This window comes from Otolemur garnettii, unplaced genomic scaffold (genome assembly GCF_000181295.1).
Source record: "Otolemur garnettii isolate 467f Iridium unplaced genomic scaffold, OtoGar3 scaffold00061, whole genome shotgun sequence".
NCBI classification, from domain to species: domain Eukaryota; kingdom Metazoa; phylum Chordata; class Mammalia; order Primates; family Galagidae; genus Otolemur; species Otolemur garnettii.
Genome location: NW_003852456.1, coordinates 3,900,614 through 3,920,379, shown reverse-complemented (window position 1 = coordinate 3,920,379; position 19,766 = coordinate 3,900,614). Strand labels below are relative to the sequence as shown.

The 19,766-nt window shown below is 44.8% G+C and overlaps 1 protein-coding gene across 1 annotated transcript in view; it reads left to right on the top strand.

Moving 5' to 3' along the window:
• Positions 1-19,766, top strand: part of TENM3 (teneurin transmembrane protein 3) — a 199,871-nt gene that overhangs the window by 177,438 nt on the left and 2,667 nt on the right. The window contains exons 21-24 of the mRNA XM_023514908.1: positions 253-488; positions 8,740-9,036; positions 12,288-13,899; positions 18,247-18,377. Coding sequence (XP_023370676.1) covers positions 253-488; positions 8,740-9,036; positions 12,288-13,899; positions 18,247-18,377 — 2,276 coding nt within the window. The remainder of the gene's footprint in view (positions 1-252; positions 489-8,739; positions 9,037-12,287; positions 13,900-18,246; positions 18,378-19,766) is intronic.

Sequence of the window (19,766 nt, the reverse complement as noted above, 5' to 3'; positions counted from 1 at the left end):
CATCCTGTGGAGACTGAGCCCTCATTTCCTCAGGAAAATGGGAAGAAGAAATCTATTCAGTTAGGAGACTTTCAATGGCCTGAACTCCCGTTAGTGTGAAGCAAACCTCTGACAACATGCAATGCCAAAAATCAAAGTGGCGTCTGCACCTTCTAAAAGAACATGGCGACCTATCACCATTTCAAAAAGTTCTGGCACACCTATCTGTTTAATCCACAGCTGGTGCTTACGCTGTCTGCTTCTTGCTTTTAGATCAACTAAGAAACAGCTACCAGGTTGGCTACGACGGCTCCCTTAGAATCATCTACGCCAGTGGCCTGGATTCACATTACCAGACAGAGCCGCACATCCTGGCCGGCACGGCCAACCCAACGGTTGCCAAAAGAAACATGACACTTCCTGGGGAGAACGGTCAAAATTTGGTGGAATGGAGATTCCGGAAAGAACAAGCCCAAGGGAAAGTCAACGTCTTTGGCCGAAAGCTCAGGGTAACTGTCACCAATATCTCACCATAACTAAATTTCCTGCCATCTTCCTTTTTTAAATGAATCTTCAAAAGGCCAATTTGCAATGATGTGTACAATTGTGAGGTCACAACTCAAAGAAAAATTACTAAATGTATGTTAAATGGCCACAGCCCTCTGTGTCTGGTGGGTGGCCTACGTACCCTGTCCTGTCTCCCCTATGAGTGCTGTGCCTGAGCCTGAATTACACCAGCCACCACACCATTAAGATCACTGGTGATAAAAACCACTTATTTGAGAGAATGTTTTCCTCAATAGATTTATGATTTAAAAATAAATTCTTCCCTGGGAAATTAGAAACTTGTGTAGAGCATAATCGCAAATGGCCAGGATTTTCATTTCACTCATATTATCTTCATAACCATCTGTGTTTTCCTTGGCCTGTGCATTGGCCATTAGGACTGATAGCTTCTAAATGTGAACGTGACATAAGAAAGAATTGGTTTAAATATGAACAGTTTTTAAATCATAAATACACGTATTAAAAGAGATAGACTGGCCCTTGAAAGATGACTTCTTTCTTGGCATTCTCAATTTTTTTTTTTTTAAGACAAGAGTCTGTCTCTGTCACCCTGAGTAGAGTACTGTGGCATCACAGCTCACAGCAATCCCAAACTTTTGGGCTTAAGCGATCCTCCTGCATCAGCCTCCTGAGTAACCGGGACTTTACAGACACCTGCCACCACACCCAGCTATTTTTTCTATTTTTAGTAGATACCAGGGTCTCATTCTTCCTCAGGCTGGTCTGGAACTCCTGAGCTCAAGGGATCCTCCCCACAGCCTCCCAGAGTGCTGGGATTATAGGCGTGAGCCACCACAACTCACCTCAGTATTTTAAAACTACAGTTTAGGTACACAGAAAAGGGCAAACCTGAGACCCTAACTGCTGCCTCTTCTCCATTGATGGAAATGCCAATCTATATTACTTTTATAAGAAATGTGATATTCTGATTATGCTAGTATAATTGAGCTTTGGAAAATGTTCTCTGCAATCCCTCTTTATGTGTTTTTTTTTAATCCAACTTATATTGTGAGCCATATCTATCTAGGCATATGAAGGGAAGCTGTGATTTATGATAGCTATTCAGTAAAGACAATGTTGATTAAATACTAAAAAACAGGTTGCAAGAAATCACCTTCAACCATCATAAACTGAGCCTGATTCATTCTTTCTGTTAGTAAGCAAATTTTAGTTTATCACATAAATTAGGAAATTCTTCCCAACATTACTTCTCTTACCATTTAAAAAGAATTACTGGCCGGGCATGGTCGCTCAAGCCGGTAGTCCCAGCACTCTGGAAGGCCGAGGCAGATGGATAGCTTGAGCTCAGGAGTTAGACACCAGCCAGAGCAAGAGCAAGACTCCATATCTACTAAAAATAGAAAAACTAGCCAGGTGTGGTGTTGGGCACCTGTGGTTCCAGCTACTCGGGAGACTGAGACAAGAGGATCACTTGAGCCCAGGAGTTTGAGGTTGCTGTGAGCTATGATACCACCGCACTCTATCTAGGGTAATAAAGTGAAATTGTCTCAAAAAAAATTACTTAAAATTAAAGAGAAAGGACAAAACATGGGGTTCACTGTTAATGTTATTTTCCTGTACCCAAATGATTAAATCATTACCCTAACAAGCCAACATTATTGAACTTGGTGATCTTTCAGGGTAAGAAAACAGATACCAAATAATGTCTGTCTAGAGCAATGAAGTTAAAAAAAGAATCCGTCAACACAGGCTGGGTCTGACTCATAGGCTATATTCTGATTCTGCTTCGATTGTAAGGCAGATGTTTGGGTCTCTACATCTATGGTCTTCTGGGACCAAGGCTGTGTGTTCCCTCCAACCTCCTCACATGCTGTGACAACAGGATGACCTAGTCTCCATCCTACGTGGTTCCGGCTGGCTAGCTGCCACTGGGGAGGCTGGAGGGAGGTCAGCTTGTGAGACAGCTGAGAAGAAAAAACTGCAGGGCAGTAGAAGGAGAATGAGATGGGGGTGAATGAGGTAATGGGCAAGAAAACAAGCTCCAGGCACCTTCCAGGTCACTTTCCTGGCGTCCTGCTTTACCTCCAAAGTGACCCCTGGTCCTGCCTTCCCTTGACTAAAAAGCCTCCACTGCTGTGTCCACTTCTATGGCCTCCACGTACTGCCCCCTCCCAGGGCCTCTGCTGCGGGGCCACTATATAGACAAAGCTAGTTTGTGGGCGTTTCCCCTGAAGCAGGAATATTGCGTGCACGCAAACAAATACACACACATGTGCACACACAACACACAGCATCACACGTCTTCCTGGACATGGGACTTCAACAAAAGAGAGCCATTCCTCTAAGCATGGAGAAACAACGCCCGTACTCAATACGAAATTGGAACTGATCAGTCAACACTCACACGCACATATAGACATAAATCTCAATGAAAATCCAGGTGGAGGGACAGGGAGGAGAGGATGGGTGAACTCACACCTGTGGGTACAGTCCAGACCGTCTGGGTGAAGGGCACACTTACATGTATAACTTTAACTCAATCTGTACAAACAGTATGTAAACAAAACAAGGGTTTTGAAATTAAATCCCCTACCATTCTGAAATTAAAAAGATCAAAACAATAAGAAAAAAATGAAAGTTAGACAATAAAAATGACAGAGACACACTGATACTATTCACATCTGTTCTCCTAACTCCGCAGAGCAAAGACAACATAGCCCTTAACTAGAATGTTAAGAAAATACATGTTTGAGATGAGAATCCACTTTGTTCCAACAGTAAACCTACAGGAAAATTAGAACATCTCTGAATCTGTCTCTTTTTTTCTTTTTCTTTTGAGACAGAATCTCAACTCTGTCACCCTAGGTAGAGTGTCATGGCATCATCATAGCTCACAGTAACCCCAAACTCCTGGGCTCAAGCCATCCTCCTGCCTCAGCCTCCCAAGGAGCTGGGACTACAGGTGCCTGCCACCATGGCCAGCTAGTTTTTCTATTTTTAGCAGAGATGGGGTCTCTTGTTCAGGCTGGTCTCCCAACTCTTGAGCTCATGCAATCCACGCACCTGGAAACATGCCTTCCCCAGTTTCCTTATCTGTGTATATCATGGTATCTGTATTGTAACAGATTACATAATATTACCTAGGTCATATCATAACATTATGACATAGATATGACAGAGAGAGAGAGCTATACCACAGGTCAATGAAATTTTCCCTCTATTGCATGCAATTGTTATAAGAATCAAATGAGACAACGTGAAAATAGTTTGAAAATCCAAGGATGATTATGTATTCCCTAACCTTGCCCCAGTCACCTCCGCTGTGTACGGAAACATTGGGCATTTCCACTTGCACAGCAGACGACCAGAAAGGAACCGCGCAGCATGCTAGAGAGAGACGGTCAGTGGACAGAGGGAAGAGCGGGAAGTACTTTGTCCAGAAACTGACCATGAAAAGAAGTCGGGCAGAGTAGAAGGAGAGAAAGGAAACTCAGTCTTACATCTCTGGTTCTCTGCCTCTCCCTCAGTGAAGAAAATACCACACTCATAAGGGGAAAAGTGACTAGAATACACAGGCCCGGGTATTATCTTCTTTCCAAGTGACAGAACCACAAGGCCACAGTGAGACATGTCAGAAAATAAACTATTTAAAATGGCCCGTGCGGTCCCCTGAAAGGAGGCTTCCAGCTGATGTGTTTGATTGCTCTGGCAGAGACATTGGTGCCATCGCCAGGGAGGGTTCCCTCCTCCTCCCAAAGATGAGATTAGACCTGCCAGCTCTGACTGCTAATTTTGTTCCTCTGTGGATTCTAAGAGAGAAATTCTGGGAATAAAGTGATGATATGAAAATCTGGCGTGAGGACTGAGCCTGGAGTCTGGCACAGTGGGAGAAAAGGGAGAGGGGGGCCCCCCATGGCAGGAGGGTGAGCCCAAGGGCCAGACAGTCCCCTTTCCTGAGACATAGATGGCCCTTCTCATTTTGTCATCCATTGGTTCCCAGCACAAAGTGGTTTTTGTTTTTAAAGTATTGACCTAAGTTTAGCTATATGCCTGTTACATGATGGGCACTCAAATATTTATCGAATAAACGAAAGAATGAGGAAAGCCAGCATGACAGTGTGGGTTCTATTTCATTGCATCCAGATCTTTCTTTTCTTTCTCTCTCTCTCTCTTTTTTTTTTTTTTTTTGAGACAGAGCCTCACTCTGTCACCCTGGTAGAATGCTATAGCATTATCATAGTTCACAGCCACCTCAAATTCCTGGGCTTAAGTGATCCTCCTGCCTCAGCTCCCAAGTAGCTGGGACTACAGGTGACCCACCACCACACTTGGCTAGTTTTTCTATTTTTAGTAGACACAGGCTCTGGCTCTCTTGGCTCAGGCTGGAGATCCAGATCTTTCTAAGAGAGGGACTACATGCATAGCACACCCTTGCAAATGTTTAACCACTATAAATAAACTTAAAGATAGATATAATGGGTTAAATAGAGATATGTGTGTACATATATATGTATAAAAAAATAGAAATAAAAAAGGCAGGGAGTAGAGACTGGGTGCGGTGGCTCATGCCTATAAACTCAGCACTCTGGGAGGCCCATTTGGGCAGATTATCTGAGCTCAGGAGTTCAAGACCAGCCTGAGCAAGAACAAGACCCCATTTCGACTAAGATAGAAAAACTACTGGGGGGATGGTGGGGGGCGCCTATAGTCCCAGCTACTCAAGAGACTGAGGCAGGAGGATTGCTTGAGCCCAGGAGTTTGAGGTTACAGTGAGCTATAATGCCACAGTATTCTACCCAGGGTGACAGAGTGAGACTGTCTCAAAAAAAAATTTTTTTCCATGACATGTGTGGTCAGTCAGGACTAGTCCCTCACTGCTGCGCTTCGTTTACCATCTCCAAGGGAGACCGTCCAGGCAAGTTGGAAGGGGTAGAATATATGTGCTGTCTGTGCGTGGCTTTTGAAATTGTACTCATGGAGTAACAGTGGCTGGGTAGTAAGTAAGAGAAGCCTCGGGCGGGGGGGGGGTGGGGAGCATGGCCACATTCCAGGTCTTTCCTGTTCACTCATGGAGTAACAGTGGCTGGGACCCGGGGACAGTAAGAGAAGCCTCGGGCAGAGGGGAGGAGCATGGCCACATTCCAGGTCTTTCCTGATCACTTCAGTCTGAGCATCCCAGAAGGACGTCAGGTGCAGTCTTTGTCTGAATGGAGAAAAATGTGTACTCTGTCCAGATGTTAGTCTCACGGGGCTTCCAGATGCTTCTGTGTGGGGACACGTTGGTGTGGGACTGACACAGCAGCAATAGCAGAGACTCCACCCAGCTTCTGTGGGGCCATTTCCATGTCACCGAGCCACACTCACAAACCCAGATTTCTCCCACTGTAATGGGAGGAAATATTGCAAATATAAATGCAAGCTGAGGGAAGCAGTAAGGAACTGAACCGAAAATTAAAACAAGTGCAAAGGAAAAGAAAGATGTGGTGATAATGTGGGCAGCACTGTCCACGGAAGCGACAGGCTTTCAGAATTATTTGAAACCTGGAATAATTTAAGGAATTAAAAAGAAGGCAAAGCTAAACATGCAGAGTTTTTATTTCTTTTTAAAATAAAATCAGAGAGACCAGCGACCTAAGAAAACCATTTAAATTGTGTAAAACCTCTTCCTAAAGCCTCAGAAAACATAGTGTAGCCTGATGTCTCACGTCTGTGATCTCAGCCCTCTGGGAGGCTGAGGCAGGTGAGTGGATCACTTGAGCTGAGGAGTTTTAGACCAGCCTTAGCAAGAGTGAGACCCCGTCTCCACTAAAAAGATAGAAAAACTAGCCAAGCATGGTGGTGGGCACCTGTAGTCCCAGCTGCTTGGGAGACTGAGGCAGGAGGATCTCTTGAGCCCAAGAGATTAAGGTTGCTGTGAGCTATGATGCCACTGCAGTCTAGCCAGGGCAACAGAGTGAGACTCTATCTAAAAAAAAAAAAATTAGCACAAAATATAAATTGAAGAACTTGATTCTGCCAGTTAGCAAGTTAATTTGCTACTGGCAGATTTGTTCTACTCTTTCTAGATTTGGAACATTAGTGAACAGCTTCTTTTCTAAAGCAATACAAAGTGTTCTGCAAAGCTAGACTCAAAAATTTCACAAAATTCATAGCAAGTGGGGAGCAATTACTAATACATGCAGACTTGCCGCATGGGAAAGTGGAAGGTCAGGAAGCCTCCAGCTGCCCGGTCAAGGTCAAGTCAAATCGCTGAAAGACAGAACCCAAGGGATGTCCTCCAGCCTCCTACAGACAGGCAGAACGAATCAGAGGGGTCAAAACCCCAAAGTCATGCTGCTTCGCAGCCCTGTCAGTATGGAGTTCAGGTGATTTGACCCCTACATTTCTTCCCCAACCCCTAAAGCCCCCGCCCCCTGCATCTGCCCAGTATTGTAGGGTTTCCCCACATTACTTAGATCTGACAAGACAGGACTGAAAAACCAAGACCTCCTAATTTACACCCAGGGCTCCACCCTTCCTCATTTTTATGTAAATCATTTCCAGGGGTTTCTCCCTCAGTGTCACTTCTTTTTAGCTCAGTGTCACCTTCCTGTGGATGTCACAGTCCTCCCTTTGAACAGCTAATGGGAAAAGGTTAAGCCTAAGGAGTGTTTTAGCACGGGACATGCTTAATGTCAGTGACAGAATGCAAAAACCAGTTTTATCCCAATGTCACACACAGATATAGGCATATCACATAGGTACACATACAGATGTGTACATACATATACAAATGTGAGTGGTGTGTATATAAAATACATACAGAGGTTGCAAAAAATATATATACACATTTTAAGAAAAGAAAAAAGTATTAAAATTGTAATACTCAATACATAGTGATAAGGAAAGATGAACACAAGTCATACTGAACATCTCTTATAACTGCAGAAGTCAAACATAACTTGAGTATTACAATTTTAAGGTTGTTTTTCCCTTTCTTAAAATGTGTATACATTTTTGGGGTGCCTTCTGTGCATATGTAAAATTGATCAAGGAGAGCTGTGGATTTTGAAGATTCTGGCTAGGATGTGTTTACATAACATTAAGATTTTCCCACTTAATTTTTAACAATGCAAACAGTTAATGAACTTTTTAGAATATGCAAACCTCCAGCCCCAGAACAGTGCTGGTGAAGACTGAACAGGCCGTGGTCTGAGCCCTTCACTGGCCAATGGACACTTGTAGGGCCAGTGTTTTTCCACCTTTTTTATCTCACAGCACACTTGAACCTATGGTTAAACTTCCATGGCACATTTAAATTATGTTAGCCAAAAAAAAAGAATATACTTCCTGTGCTTTGAACTTCTTTCGAAAATAATTTAAAGAATGATCTTTAAAATTTTTCACAGCACATCAGGGTGCCATAGCACACCGGTTGAAAATCACTGGTGTAGACTATTTGGAAAGTAGAACTTAATTGGGGTCACGTTCCCACTGCAGTGATGAACGTGGGTTTGTGTGTGACGGCCAGAGTTAGTCTAAGACTCTGGACATGGCACCTAGCCATACAGAGATGCCAACACAATAGCAGCCCCTGGATTTGTAAGCTAACTACAGTATTCAATCTGCGAGACACGGCAGGTAAGCAAGCTCAAGTCCCTACCAGGTAACCAGATCTGATCAGGAAGAAGACATTCTAAAAAATCATGGCATTTCAGCACTGAGCCCAAAGCAATGATCATGTTTGTAACCTGCTGCTGTTTAAGCTCATTAATAATTTACAGTAATGTGAGTTCCAGCTTCTACTAACTGCTCTTCAAAGGGTTAGAGTCACATTTACCCCTGCGTTTATTTAATGCAGCCATGATTAATTTACCAAGCCACGATTTCCTAATGTCTTCTTGGGGGAGGAGCTTGGAGTCATTTACCTGCTTATCACCTTCAGATCTTTCAGACAAACTTTAAAGCAAATACACATTAGTGTTTTTTTACCAACTATTTTCGTTTACAGCATTTAATTGGAAAGGTTTTGAGCAAATGCCAGGCAGTCTTTCTGCTTAATAAAACCTTTTAAAAGAGCAGTTAATCTACTGCTTTGCACCAGTACCCAACAAGTTGCTAAATTAATTTACTGACAAAGAGGATCAATCATCATAAGTGGTGTTTAAACAATACTGGGGACTCAGAAGAGTAATCAGGGACCAGTGCTGGGACAGCATGATTCATTTTATCATCTCGTTGGTGTTGTCACAGGTTAACGGCAGAAACCTCCTCTCTGTTGACTTTGATCGAACAACAAAGACAGAAAAGATCTATGACGACCACCGTAAATTCCTGCTGCGGATCGCCTATGACACATCCGGCCACCCCACTCTCTGGCTGCCCAGCAGCAAGCTGATGGCCGTCAACGTCACCTACTCGTCCACAGGCCAAATTGCCAGCATCCAGAGAGGCACCACCAGCGAGAAAGTGGATTATGACGGGCAGGGGAGGATTGTATCCCGAGTCTTTGCAGACGGGAAAATGTGGAGTTACACCTACTTAGAAAAGGTACACTGGATGCTCAGGGTGACAGGGTGACTAGTATTTCCCAGCATGCAAGAAAACCAGTGCCACACGACTGCATTCCATTTATTATTCTAAGTACCGATACGGAAGTCACACTGGCACAGCCGTGATGAATCTCTGCATTAGCAAAGTCGTTTCTCCTTAGTTAAGTTCCACTATCTGAGACCCTTTTAAGTGACAGGCACTGACACTGTCCAGCTGCCAAGCACAGCCGCTGACAGCGTTCACAAGTGAGGCCTTGAGCATGGCAGCTGCTTGTAAATAACTCCTGTGTCAGCTCTTTCTTTTCTGAAAGAGCCCCTGCCTTCGCACAGGGGAGGCTGATGATTTTGTGTTGTTCCTACCATAGCGTCAGCGTACTCATAAAAAGCTTGTGAATCCCGTTAAAGCAGCAGTTCTCAACCTGTGGGTCTCAACCCACAGGAACTATTAAAGGGCCATGGCATTAAGAAGGTTGAGAACCACTGCGTTAAAGCATTATTAACCAAAAGAGGTGATTTTCTTTGGAAGCCACGCTTTGGGTGGCCTCCCTCCTTTACTGCACACGGAATAGGGAAGCTTGCTAGTTCAGGCATTTCCCCTTTCTTAAGAACTGTGCCCGATACCAAGAATGGAGACCTGGGCAGGGTGCAGTGGCCCACGCCTGTAATCCCAACACTCTGAGAGGCTGAACTGATAGATTGCTGAGGCTTAGGAGGTGGAGACCAGCCTGAACGAGAGTGAGACCCTGTCTTCACTAAAAACAGAAAAAATTAGCCAGGTGTTGTGGCACACAGTGTAGTCCAGGCTACTTGGGAGACTGAGGCAGGAGGATTGTGTGAGCCCAGGAGTTTGAGGTTGCTGTGAGCTAGGCTGATGCCACAGCACTCTAACCCAGGGTGACAGAGTGAGACTCTGTCTCAGAAAAAAAAAAGGAACAAGACCTTATCACACATGCATAAAATGCTAAATTATACAATGTGCAGCTTCAAGCACTGACTAGGATCCGAGGGAATGAAAGTGACGGGAAAGGAAGAGAAAGGAAATTGAGTATCCCTATAATTTCTTTCTAAAAACATATAATCCAGGGCGGTGCCTGTGGCTCAAAGGAATAGGGCGCCAGCCCCATATGCCAGAAGTGGTGGTTCAAACCCAGCCCCAGCCAAAAAATACATTTAATCCAGCAAACAGCATAAGCATGCCATCTTTTGTTTGCCTTAGAGATAAACGTTCCTGCTAGGAAAGGACTCGGTTTTGAGGTTCCATCCACCTCCCAGCTGAAAGCCAATTGCATAGTCACTGCCCCCACCCTCCTGACATCAGAAGTCATTCATTGTCACCCAAATGCACCACAGCCACAGCATTGCTGTGCTCACCTCACACACTCTTGTCCATTACCAGACCTATTCTAAGAACCTCCTGGTCCAAACCCAGCCCCCACCTGAGCTCTCCTGTCAGATCCCAGGAGGCCAAAGCTCACTATAGGGTGCTTCCCAACTCTGGAATCTTCCCAACAGGACCCTTCCGGCCAGTCCAGCCTCTTGATACTCACCATTTCTGCTGTCCTTGCAAGAGATTTCTCCTTGAGACCTTGGGCTGTGACTGTTAGATGACAAGCTCCTTCCATGCTGATCACCCCACTCTCCAGGAGGTCATTCAGCAGGTCATTTGTTGAGGCCTTTCTGGGAACCAGTCCTAACACCTAACACGCAGTTCAGCCTCCAGCCTAACAAGGTCCAAGGCAGCATCTTCCAGTGGGCAGGGATCACAGCTTGATTCTGAGCTGCCTTTCTCCATTTAAGCCTATTACAAGTTAAAATTACAGAAACATAAGACCGGGCACAGTGGTTCACACCTGTAATCTTAGTACTTCAGAGGCTGAGGCAGGTGGATTGCCTGAGCTCAGAGGTTCAAGACCACCCTGAGCCAGAGCAAGACCTCATCTCTAAAAATAGCCAGGCATTGTGGTAGGCGCCTATAGTCCCAGCTACTCAGGAGGCTGAGGCAAGAGAATCACTTGAGCCCAAGAGTTTTAGGTTGCTGTGAACTATGATGCCACAGCTCTCTATCGAGGGTGACATAGTGAGACTGTCTCAAAAAAAAAAAAATTGCAGAAACATAAACACCCAGACCCAATAAATTAATAGTAGGGATCATAATATGACTGAAAATGCTTAAAGGGAGCCAAGAAACCTATCGCTGACAAGAGCTATTGGGACAAAATGACCAAGGCAGTTGCCAAGCTCACCTTCGTGCACCACTGGAGATCAGAAGCCAGCAAATCCTTTATTGTCATCCCATCTTTCCAAATCCCTAAAATCCACCCAAACTTTTCATTTCCTCTCTAGGATAGGCACATCAATCCAAAACTTCATGGCAAAACAAGTCATATTTTACTAACCACCATCCAATGTGAGTTAGGATGACTGCAAAGCTCGGTACTGCACTTGCTGAATTCAGCGGCAGCCCAGGCCTGCCTTGGAAAGATACCAACTAGTAGGAGCAACTCTGAGGATATTCGCTACACCTGCGTGCAAAACTGCCCCTTCAGAAGACATTCTATGGAAGCTTTTCTAAGCTATTCTAAGTCATGCAAAGAAGCCAGTCTCAGGTGGCCCCCAGCCTGACTGTCTTCCCCATGCTGCTAACTATCATCTGGTCTCCGGGGGAGTAGAGAAGTGTCGTCAGAGGGAACAGCAGCCCATGCCCTATGTGACTGTCCTGATTTTCTTTTTCATTTCCTTTTTTTGAGACAGAGTCTCCCTCAGTCACCCTGGGAAGAGTGCTGTGGTATCATCATAGCTCACAGCAACCTCAAACTCTTGGGCTCAAGAGATCTTCCTGCCTCAGCCTCCCAAGTAGCTGGGACTATAGGCACCCACCACCACCCCTGGGTAGTTTTTCTATTTTTAATAGAGATGAGGTCCCACTCTTGCTCAGGCTGGTCTCGAACTCTTGAGCTTGAGGGATCCTCCAACCTTGCCTTCCCAGAGTGCTGGGATCACAGGTGTGAGCCACCATGCCTGACCCACATTAATGAGTCTTAAGTCACTAATTACAGAACCCCTCAGCATTATGCATCCAAATTAGGGAGGGAACCATTAACAACCAATGAGGTCAGGGACCGCTCAACTGAAATGGAAATGTTTTCCTCAAGTAGAATGTCTCTGTGCATTTGTGATCACTGAACCCACTTCTGCCCTACCCCCACCCTGTTTCACAAACACCGGTAACAAAAATTTCTCTCTTTACAGTCTATGGTGCTCCTGCTTCACAGCCAGCGGCAGTACATCTTTGAATATGACATGTGGGACCGCCTGTCCGCCATCACCATGCCCAGTGTGGCCCGTCACACCATGCAGACTATCCGGTCCATCGGCTACTACCGGAACATATACAATCCCCCCGAGAGCAACGCCTCGGTCATCACAGACTACAACGAGGAAGGACTGCTTCTGCAAAAGGCTTTCTTGGGCACAAGTCGAAGGGTCTTGTTCAAATATCGGAGGCAGACCCGGCTCTCAGAAATTTTATATGATAGCACAAGAGTCAGTTTTACCTACGATGAAACAGCAGGCGTTCTCAAAACAGTAAATCTTCAGAGTGATGGTTTTATTTGCACCATCAGATACCGACAAATTGGCCCCTTGATTGACAGACAGATCTTCCGATTCAGTGAGGATGGGATGGTCAATGCCAGGTTTGACTACAGCTACGACAACAGCTTCCGTGTGACCAGCATGCAGGGCGTCATCAATGAGACTCCCCTGCCCATTGACCTCTACCAGTTCGATGACATTTCTGGCAAAGTCGAGCAGTTTGGAAAATTTGGAGTTATCTATTATGATATCAACCAGATCATTTCCACAGCCGTGATGACTTACACAAAGCACTTTGATGCCCACGGGCGCATTAAGGAAATTCAGTATGAGATATTCAGGTCACTCATGTACTGGATTACAATTCAGTATGACAACATGGGTCGGGTGACCAAGAGAGAGATTAAGATAGGGCCGTTTGCCAACACCACCAAATACGCTTACGAGTATGACGTGGATGGGCAGCTGCAGACAGTCTACCTGAACGAGAAGATTATGTGGAGGTACAACTATGACCTCAACGGGAACCTCCATCTCCTGAACCCCAGTAACAGCGCACGGCTGACGCCGCTCCGCTATGACCTGCGAGACAGAATCACCCGGCTGGGCGACGTCCAGTATCGGTTGGATGAAGATGGCTTCCTCCGACAGAGAGGGACAGAAATCTTTGAGTATAGCTCCAAGGGGCTTCTGACCCGAGTTTACAGTAAAGGCAGTGGCTGGACGGTGATCTATCGCTACGATGGCCTGGGAAGGCGGGTCTCCAGCAAAACCAGCCTCGGGCAACACCTGCAGTTCTTCTATGCTGACCTAACTTACCCCACCAGGATCACTCATGTCTACAACCATTCTAGTTCAGAAATTACATCTCTTTACTATGACCTCCAGGGACATCTCTTTGCCATGGAAATCAGCAGTGGGGACGAGTTCTACATCGCATCAGATAACACAGGGACACCACTGGCTGTGTTCAGTAGCAATGGGCTCATGCTGAAGCAGATTCAGTACACCGCCTATGGGGAAATCTATTTTGACTCCAATATTGATTTTCAGCTGGTCATTGGGTTCCATGGTGGGTTGTATGACCCACTCACCAAATTAATCCACTTTGGAGAAAGAGATTATGACATTTTAGCAGGGCGATGGACAACGCCTGACATAGAAATATGGAAGAGAATTGGGAAGGACCCAGCCCCTTTTAACCTGTACATGTTTAGAAATAACAACCCTGCCAGCAAAATCCACGATGTGAAAGAGTACATCACGGGTAAGCGTGCTTTTTTCCAAGTGCTGAATTGCTGTAATCATGTCGTTAATACACAAAATACATAGAATTGCCCCTTTTGAACTATATATTTTACTCGTGCAAATTCAAATCAAATGCCTCGAATACCCCTTTCAAGTGTATTCATTTCTCCATGAACTCACAGAGAAAGGACAAGAAAATGAGACACAGTTACTTCCCATTTTGCCTGCCAGTGCCTAAGGCCCCAGGTTCTGAAATGATATGGAATCCAGGCATTTAAAGAAGAGAATTGACAGGACGAGCAAAACACCTGATCCACTTGGAGTCCCCAGATTAGTTCCAATCCCACCTCCTCTCCTGAAAGTTGTGTGGCATAGTGGTTTTGAGATGCAGTTTCTTGCACCATAGAATGGGGACAATAATGCTACCTCATAAGATAGAAAATTATATAAATTCTACATTAAACAGTAACTACCTTACAAATGGGTAATGTTGGGATTTTGTTGTTTTCTGGGTTTGTTTGTGACAGAGTTTCACTCTGTCGCCCTGGTTAGAGTGCCACGGCATCACAGCCCACAGCAACCACAAACTCCTGGGCTAAAAAATCCTCCTGTCTCAGCCTCCCAAGTAGCTGGGATTGTAGGCTCCCACCACAATGCTTGGTTAATTTTTCTATTTTTAGTAGAGACGAAGTCTTGCTCTTGCTCAGGCTGGTCAAACTGCTGAGCTCAGGCAATCCACCCACCTCAGCCGCTGAGAGTGCTAGGATCACAGGTGTGAGCCACTGCACCCAGCCAGTGTCAGGGGTTTTAGTACATGTGTAAAGTTCTCATGGAGATACCTGGTATGAAACATAATGCAGTGACACCCTGGGAGGTGTTTAATTCCTTCGTCACCACTGCCACCTCAGGACAATAATGGAGCAGTTTCTCCCCATTAACTTGTTAGGCAACGGATCTAATGTCTGGTCTCCCTTGCGTCCTCTGACACCGCCATCCTTGTTGCCGCTCAGTGCAGTTCTCACTTGGTGACTCTACTTGCAGGCACACTGGTTTCTCCACCAATATGGGGTAATTTTGAAGGTATAGATTTAAGACCTTTCCAAATTTAGTGCATGTTACTTTTTTGGTTTTGCAAGGTTTTTATTTGTTTGTTTTGGGGGGGTTAATTTTTTATTTCAATGTAATCAGGGGGTACAAGTGCTTCATTGTTACAGGGATGAATTGCATATGAGTGAAGTCAGGGCTGTTACTGCCCCTGTCAGCCAAACAGTGCTTCTGCTCTATCCCAGAGATTTAAGGAGCTTGCATTGCCATTATCATCCAATTCAAAAAATTGTTTGATTTCCATCTTTATTTTGTTATTGACTCAAATATGTTTCGGCATCAGTTTGTTTAAGTCCCACATATCTGTGTAGTTTTGAGATTGCTCATGGAATTGATTTCTGTTTTTTCCACTGTGGACTGAGAAGTTATATGGTATGATTTTGATGTTATTTAATTTATTGGAAGTTGATATATGGCCTAAAACATGTATTGCAAAACGTTTCATGTTCAGATGAGAAGCTGTTACCAAATAATAGCACAAAAGAGAATGCAAAGCAAATACATAACAATCACCATGATGACTGGAATGGTATCCTCCATGAGTATTAAGCAAGGGGTCGATATTCCTGTAGGAAGTGATCAGAGACACTCTCTTTCAGGTCACAGTTGTGACCTTGTGATTTTTTGTTTTATTTTGGAGACAGAGTCTTACTCTGTCACCTGGGTAGAATACCGTGGCATCATAGCTTACAAACTCTTGGACACAGGATATCCTTTTGCATCAGCCTTCCCAGTAGCTGGGAATACATTTGCCTGCTACCACACCTGGCTAGTTTTTCTGTTTTCAGTAGAGATGGGTTCTTGCTCTTGCTAAGACTGGTCTGGAACTCCTGAGCTCAAGTGATCCTCCCGACTCAGCCTCCCAGAGTGCTAGGACATAGGGGTGAGCCACCTCGCCTGGCTAGCTTTGCAAGATTTAAAACATTGGATCTCACTTCTGCCACCACAGGAAGAGCAGGATGTAAAATAGAGATAAGGTCCTCGCAAGCTCTACTCCAGCTCCCTGCAACGAGCTGACCCCTTCCCTTGTGAACCCTCCTGCTTCCACCCCCATCCCTGACCTCCCTCTCTACCACATTCACATTTCTTGGAGGAAGTCTCTTTCTTACACTCTTGCTTTGGTTTGGTTTAAGGTTTTCTGTCTGGTTTGGCTTGTTGAGGTGTTCCTGAGGCAGACTCTTTTCCAGCTCACTGAAAGGACCTCCTGAGATATCTCTTCCTCTGATCTCAATATAGCCCTCAACGTGTTCACCATGCCGCCTCCTGCCTTCCCAGACTACTTAACACACGTCTCTCTTCCGTGTGTCCCTTCTCCAGCGACCCCCGATGATATTCTCATCTGGGTTTTCAGCACACTCTCCATTCCAGTCCCATGACTTGGGCAGTGCTTCTCAACACCGAAGACCCTCTGACGTTCACTGTTACACACTGTTCCGAGGACAAGAATTTTTCCCCCAGTACTCCAATAATGGAGGGAGAAATAATTTTCACCCAAATATAAGATTCCCCCCACAGAAGCTTGCCTGTGGTCTTGCAAGGGGATGTGTCGCTTTCCATCCCATGTGGACAGCCTGGAACGTTTTCCTCCCAGCACCGCTACCACCATCCTATTTAACACATTGCTGACTAGTCGCGAGTTACTGTCCAGTAATATGGATAGTTTCAGTGCAAAACTGCCCGTCAGCAATGTGTTCAGATGTTAAAGGCGCTCAGTGATTGTATGTTATAAGCAGCTGAGAGATGAAGAGGGGAGAAAGAAGAAAACAGGTTGAACTGGGGCAACTGGCAACTGAGAGTGGGGGGAGTGAAGCCGGGAGCAGCTGCTGTGTCGTCCATACTGTTCACCGGCAGCTTACGCAGAAACGATCCACAAGTAGCCGGGAGCAGTCAGCTAAGTGTTAACAAGAGAGCGAATATCACTGCTTTGCTACCAAATGGTGCCTGGACAAAGGGCCCACCGGGGGGCAGTGAGCTGAGAGTTTATGCCCTAGAGAAGGGGACAGTCACCTCCATCGTTCTGACACTCGGTGACTACTGGTTCCTAAGGGCCATTGGCAGGGGATGGCTGAAAGGCCAGAAAATGCACAGATCCTGAATCTACCCTCTCTTAGCAACTCGGACCGCAGGGAATGCCATAGCAGCATTTTCTGAAAAACATCAAAAGGCAGCGATGGGACAGCCTAAAATATATTAAGTGAAACGCAATTTCAAATTGTTCAGCAATGTGCCTAATACATAAAATAATCTACACCCAACTGTACTCACACAGCCGCAAACCTGCTGAGTAGTTCTGTAACATTATAACCTCCAGAACAGAATAAAAGCCTTATTCTGGGCTTAATGGGTTTGGGAGGCACATGGCAATATTTTAAAATACCCTTTTAAAGGTTTCCAGGTTTGCTCCCCGAAAAGTTTGTCTCCACTAGTGTGCAGTGGGCCTTTGAAGTCACAGCCGATGGTAATCACAACTTCCATGCCCTTGGCCTGCATCACCAGCTTTTAGCATTCATCTTTGATTAACAATCAAATGTTGACTTTAACACTCCTAATTTAGGGTTTTTATTAATAGAAAATGGGTCGTGGAAGTCCTGGGGCAATCGATTTTGAAAGCTAATGACACACAACTTCTGTTTAAGAGCAGCCTTCGCTAACTACAAAATCCAATCCCGTTGGTCTCCTGCAACTCTGCCTCCTTCTTGCTGCTGTGTGTTGTTATTACTCTTTTTGTCACCATTACGAGCGCAGGATGTCACTTAGCAGGGATGACAGTTTATCTGGTCTGTGTGAGTGTCTGTTACTCCAAAATGTTTGTAGCATTTGCCATTGTTGTCCTCTCAAGGTCATTGTTCTCCCAAGGTCTAATCAGTAGGTTTTAAATTATAGGATGAAGGCAAACATGGGTTCTTTTTGAGATTATTACTTGTGAAACTGGGGGGTTTTAAGGTAAGAATTTAAATTAATGAAACCAAGCTGGGTACAGTGGCTCATGCCTGTAATCCGAGCACTCTGGGAGACCCTGTCTCTACTAAAAATAGAAAAACTGGCCAGATGTTGTAGCAGGTGCCTGTAGTCCCCGCTACTCGGGAGGCTGATGTAAAAGGATCACTTTAGCCCAAGCGTTTGAGGTTGCTGTGAGCTGTGATGATGCCATGGTACTCTACCCAGGGCACAGAGTGAGACTTAGTCTCCAAATAAAATAATTAATGAATGCACAAAATAAATAAACTCTCAAAACCTTTCATTTTGAACATTCTTCTCCTAGATGTTAACAGCTGGCTGGTGACATTTGGATTCCATCTGCACAATGCTATTCCGGGATTCCCTGTTCCCAAATTTGACTTAACAGAACCTTCGTATGAACTTGTGAAGAGTCAGCAGTGGGAAGATGTACCGGTAAGAAACAAACAAGAAAGCCACGAAAGGTGATGCGTGTGGCCCCCTTGTCTTGTTTATCCACACTGAATCACGTTTCCCTTGTGAAAATTATACCAAAACGGTTTTCAATTTTTTGACTCTTTTTGGAGAAGAAAAATACCACTTCCTCCATATTTCTGTTAAAAGAACCAGAGCTTGTTAAACAGACTTAAATGTGTTTTTAGTGAGGCTAATAAAAGACAGAAGGTAATAAAACACAGAAGCTCACCTTTGAGTGCTGGGTTTCTACAGAAAACTCGTGAAAGCACATTTACAGCACATGCAACCCAAAGACAAAAATACACCAAGAGGGCGTGGGGTGGGGGGGAGGGGGGCAGCCAGGTTCATATTACAAATGAGTGACCCACAAGCAGTGCCACAAAGTTCACCTTCTTTAAAATATTAACAGTTTTTCATGGGAAGAGATTACAAAGAAAAATAAATGTTCTCTGGTAAGACTATCTACAACCGGGAGGGTTTATAGAATTTTCTGAGAGTAACATATCAAGAGGCCTGGAACGGTTATGAGAAATAAAATAAAAGAAATAGAACGGAAAATTGTAAAGTCAAAGGTGCCATTTCACAAAATGGCATATTCATCCCCCACCATTCAGACAGTGGAAAGGAACATGCCACAGAAACACCAGGATTCTAGCTTAAAGCAAGAATAATTAGAAATCAAGAAATTGGGTTACCCCATAATGATAAAAGAGCGTAGAGTTTCTTAGATTAATTTTCCCCTCCCCCTTGAGCAATTTCCTAGAATTTCAGTGACTACAAAGAGAAAGGGCAATCATGGTGAACACACACACACACACACACTACACACCGACACCAGTCTTTCTTTTTTCACGTGTCATTCTTTACAGAAAAGTAATTTCTTTTTCAAATGTTGCAAATATAGGCACACACTGTGCAGCAAGGTTTTGGTCCAGGAGCGACTGCACACACAACTGAGATCCCTTGATTATAACACCGCATTTTTATCTCACCTATTCTGTATTTAGATACACAAACCCTCACTGTTGTGCTAGAGCTGCACACAGTATTCAGTAAGTCACCGGCTTACAGTTCTGTGGCCTCGGTGCTGCACCAGATACGAGGTCAGACAACTAAGTCTCATACTCATCCTAGAAGTGCTGCAGACCTCACGGCTGGACATCACAGGCACTTTCAAGCTCCTCCACTTGGCCTTCTGGTGACCATAGCAATCTTCAGCCATGAGGTCTGTAGTACTTTCTCTAGGATGAGTTCACAAACTTCACTGGTAGACCCAGTACAACAACAGCTCTGATGGTCATTCCAGAAGAAGAGCTCCAGATTGCCTTGAAGGGTGAACTAGGTGGACGTTGGTGCCCAGCTTCCCAG